The sequence below is a fragment of the Raphanus sativus genome, chromosome 2 (assembly GCF_000801105.2).
Source record: "Raphanus sativus cultivar WK10039 chromosome 2, ASM80110v3, whole genome shotgun sequence".
NCBI lineage: Eukaryota > Viridiplantae > Streptophyta > Magnoliopsida > Brassicales > Brassicaceae > Raphanus > Raphanus sativus.
The window spans coordinates 19841068-19845905 of NC_079512.1; the positions used below are offsets into that span (position 1 = coordinate 19841068).

Here is a 4838-nt window from a genome sequence, read left to right on the forward strand (position 1 = left end):
TGGGACATGCATATGAAAACTTCACAATATATAATAGAGAAATATCTTACAATACCCTTTAAATTATTTTTATCATAAAATAGTTTTCAAATAGCAGAATGATCAAAAAAGATTTCATTAAAAACAAAAATACACACACATAGATTTTTATATTTCTAAGGTTAATTAAGGTGAATTAGAGTTTCGGATCTAAAATTTAGGATTTATGGTAAAACTGAAAATATGTTCAAAACGGTAAAATTTTAAAATAATAATTTTTAAAATATTTATATATATATTAAATATATCATTCGATAAAGGTCTATTATTCTTATTATTCTTTTTGCTTTTAAATAAAATACATTTTAGTCACTTTATTATTTGTATACTATTTTGAGCATAAATTCTTTTTTAGGTATTTAAAAAGATTTGACTAATATTATAATAAAGAACTATATAAAGGGAATAAAAAAATAACTTTAGATCATAACAAATGATGTGAATTACTATTTTGCTTTTGCACTGACCCCGACTGCATGCAATTTTTCTCAGTGGGAAGACACTTGACTCTTGCGTTTGGTTCAGAATAAAGTAACTTTTGTGTCATATGTATATACAGTGGCGAAGCTAGCGAGTACATTTTTTTTTTTGGCTCAACAACTATTTTTATTAACTATAAGAATTAGGATCTACATCAATGTTTGATCCTAAAGAAGGCATATCAGCCTCTATTACAACTTTTAACCACTGTGGCACAATAGAATACAACTTGGAAACATAGTTCATAAAAGAAAGAGCTTCCTTCGCTATCCTATCTGCCGATTTGTTACTATCACGAATAGAGTACTCAACCTTGTAGCTACGGTTCGTCGAGAGAATGTGGGAGATCTCCTGAATGAGTGGCTTCAGTTTCGGCCATGTCTCCTCCTTGCCTGTTATCATCTTGGCTAGGACCAAAGAATCTGTTTCAAACAAGACATGTTTATATCCAAAACGAGCCATCGTTTGTACTGCCCACCTTAGCGCCAGTGCTTCGGTTTCTAATGGAGATCCCACACCCTGTAACCGCTTAGCTCCTGCCCACAGCAAGCGACCTGTATGATCTCTGCTCACCCAACCAATACCCTGATATTGATGATCCTTATGCCAAGCACCATCAGTATTGCATTTTATCAATCCTTATGGTGGGGGCTTCCATTTGAGCCTTGGTCTGGTGCTTGTGGGTTTTTTGACCTCCATCTTTTCTTCCTCTTTTCTCTCCATCCATTCTTTCATGTCTTCGACGGCCTTCCTCACTGTATCTTCGGCTGTATAATCTTTTCCTTGGAATGCAAAAGATGTAAGTACACTTACACATCATAATATGTAAATATTAGGTAAATATTTAAATTTGTTAAGAAATATATTATTTTTTAAAAATATGGTGCATGTGCACAGTGCACCAACTCTCCCCTTGCTAGCTTCGCCACTGTATAAATATGACACAAAAGTTTACACAAAATTTACAAAAAAAAAAAAGAAAAAAAAAGATGTGTAAGTGTACACATGTTCTACTATTCGTGCATCCATTGAAAAAGAGTTTTGCATTCGCGCCTGTACGGAATCAATTTGATAGCCAATACTAGCTTGAGTTAATTTGATTAACAAATATTCACATATAGAGAGTGTAGACTACAATTAAGGATTACATTTCTTTTGTGCATGATTTAAAGCCACATTACCAATATACGTAAATGATTTGGACAATCCTTTAGGTCTTTTTGATATGACAACAAGTATCTGAACTAATGTGAAAATGATGAAACCAATAGCATCACTCCAGTGTCTTCCATGCCATACTGCCAATATACAATGGTCCCATTGACGTTGTCGTCTTCTCTTTTTCGTCTGTAAAGTTATAAATTTTTAAACGTCATCCACATAAAATACAAAATGCTTACAAATAACAAAACAAAATTAAAGAAATATTTTGTAATTTTCCGATCAAATTTTGAAATAAAGCCTTACCCTTTCTATAAATATGTGTACAGCTTCGAAACCTCTTTCATAGACCTAACAATCTATTTTATAATTCATAATATACAAGCCACACAAGCCAAAAGGAATCCATGTCGGTAATTGTGTGGTGGCTAGTAACGGTGGTTCTGGTGGCGGTTCACTCGGCCTCCGCCAGAGTTGTAGAATTAGAGTGGGAGGTCGAGTATAAGTTCTGGTGGCCAGATTGTAAAGAAGGCATAGTTATGGCCATCAACGGCCAGTTCCCGGGGCCAACGATTGATGCTGTCGCCGGAGACATTGTCATCATTCACCTCACCAATAAACTCTCCACCGAAGGTGTTGTCATCCATTGGCACGGCATACGTCAGGTAGTTTAATTACTCTACTTTTCTTTCCCCTCATGTACAAATAAAAATATGCAATATTGTGACAAGAAACTTGACTCCAGGACTAGTTTGTATGATTAAATTGACAAGAATGGAACTGATTAAAAAAAAGTTGTGATTATGGAATAGAGAGGGACTCCATGGGCAGATGGAGCAGCTGGTGTGACACAATGTCCCATTAATCCTGGCGAGACTTTCACTTACAATTTCACTGTTGATAAGGTAACATTTCTCTTCATTCTAATACTAACTTTCAAGAGTAAATAATGTGTTGGGCGTTGTTGGGTGATGAATGGTGCAGCCGGGAACACATTTCTACCACGGCCACTACGGGATGCAGAGATCAGCGGGACTATACGGGATGATGATAGTGAGATCGCCTAAAGAGAAATTACGTTATGATGGAGAGTTTAATCTGTTGCTAAGTGATTGGTGGCACCAAAGCACTCACTCTCAAGAACTGGCTCTTTCTTCGAGTCCAATGCGTTGGATAGGCGAGCCTCAGAGTCTGTTGATCAATGGGAGAGGACAGTTTAATTGTTCACAAGCGGCTTATTTAAGCAACGAAGGGAAGAGGCAGTGCACGTTTAGAAAAAATGATCAATGCGCACCTGAAACTCTAAGGGTAAAGCCTAATAAAGTTTACCGTCTTCGTATCGCTAGCACCACCGCTCTTGCTTCACTCAACTTGGGCGTTGAAGTAAGTGTATTCCAATCTAGATAATATTTCGAGATAATATTTCAGACAAATCTAACTTTAGTTTTGTTTTTATCCCCTTTTTTCTTTAAAATAATATTGTTTACAGAATAAAAGGATCAATGGAATTTGTTTTGAAATAAATAAGAATATTTTTTTATTTTGGTCAAAAATAAGTATATACATATATTTTTATTTTGGTCAAAAATAAGTATATTTTATTTATAAAAAACACATGTTCTTTCTAATGTTCACACGTGTGGTGGTTATTCAACCCCCGCGCAGGGACACAAGCTGGAGGTCGTTGAAGCCGACGGCAACTACGTCAAGCCGTTCACCGTCGACGACATCGACATCTACTCCGGAGAAACCTACTCCGTTCTCCTCCGAACACACTCATTCCCAACCAAGAAACACTTCATCTCCGTCGGCGTACGCGGCCGGAAACCCAACACTACCCAAGCCCTCACCGTCTTAAGCTACGTCGACGCTCCCGAGTCCTCACGCCCAACTCTCCCACCGCCCGTGACTCCAAGATGGGACGACTACAACCGGAGCATAAGCTTCTCCAACAAGTTCTTCGCCGCAAAAGGATACCCTCCGCCGCCCAAGAAATCAGACGAGCAGCTCTACCTCCTCAACACGCAGAACCTCATCGACGGACACACGAAGTGGGCGATCAACAACGTCTCCTTGTCCGTCACGGCGACGCCGTACATCGGAGCCATCAGATACGGGTTGAACTCGCTGTCCTACCTAAAATCTCCGGCGAAGGGGCTCGTGGAGAGCTACGACATCACGAAACCTCCGGTGAATCCCACCACCGTGAAGAGCAGCGGGATATACAAGTTCCCGATGGGGATCGTGGTGGACGTGATTCTCCAAAACGCCAACGTTTTGAAAGGTAAGATCAGCGAGATCCATCCGTGGCATCTCCACGGCCATGATTTTTGGGTTTTGGGCTACGGCGACGGGAAGTTCCGGCCCGGGGTTGATGAGAAGAAGTATAATTTGAAGAATCCGCCGTTACGGAATACGGTGGCGTTGTATCCGTTTGGATGGACGGCGTTGAGATATGTGACGGATAATCCTGGGGTTTGGTTTTTTCATTGTCATATTGAACCGCATTTGCATATGGGTATGGGTGTGGTTTTCGCTGAGGGAGTAGACCGGATCGCGAAGATGGATATACCCGATGAGGTGCTCGGTTGTGGGTTAACCAGGAAATGGCTCATGAACCGGGGACGCCATTAAAAACCGGTGTTGTTCTAATTGATGTGTGTGTGTGTGTTTTGATGTGTGTGTGTGTGTGTGTGTTATACCCTTATGATTGTTAAATTATTTTGGTGACAAAACCAAATACTAATGTTTTGATTAAGGCGGCTTCATCAACTGCTTCCTCAGTACTATCTGTTTTATTCTCTTGTCAGTGTTCTCTTTGTCTTCAATTGATCAAAGAGCATTTTTGTACTAGCTCTTAAAACATTAGTTATAATAATTTGGTTGGATCTTCCACCAAAAACAAAAATCATTTGGTTGGATCTTACATTTGTCAAAAAAAAAGTAATAATTAATACAGCAATATGCTGTTTCATTAATGAGTTTTAGCTTTTAACTTGTCAAAAGCTTACACATAAATTATACTCATTCCATTTTTTTGTTAGATGATGTTTTAGAATCTTAAACCTAAACTAATAATATACTTTTACATTTTTAAAAAAACATTATTAATTATTTATCCAACTACAATTCAAAAAATAATATACAAACTATATAAT

At 38.2% G+C, this 4838-nt stretch overlaps 1 protein-coding gene across 1 annotated transcript; it reads left to right on the plus strand.

Moving 5' to 3' along the window:
- The first annotated feature begins 2007 nt into the window (after positions 1–2007).
- On the plus strand, positions 2008–4484 carry LOC108832569 (L-ascorbate oxidase). Its single transcript, XM_057002518.1, has 4 exons — positions 2008–2345; positions 2493–2585; positions 2665–3063; positions 3346–4484. The coding sequence occupies exons 1-4, from the start codon at positions 2088–2090 to the stop codon at positions 4312–4314; spliced, it is 1719 nt and encodes a 572-aa protein (XP_056858498.1). The 5' UTR covers positions 2008–2087; the 3' UTR covers positions 4315–4484.
- The last annotated feature ends 354 nt before the right edge of the window (positions 4485–4838 follow it).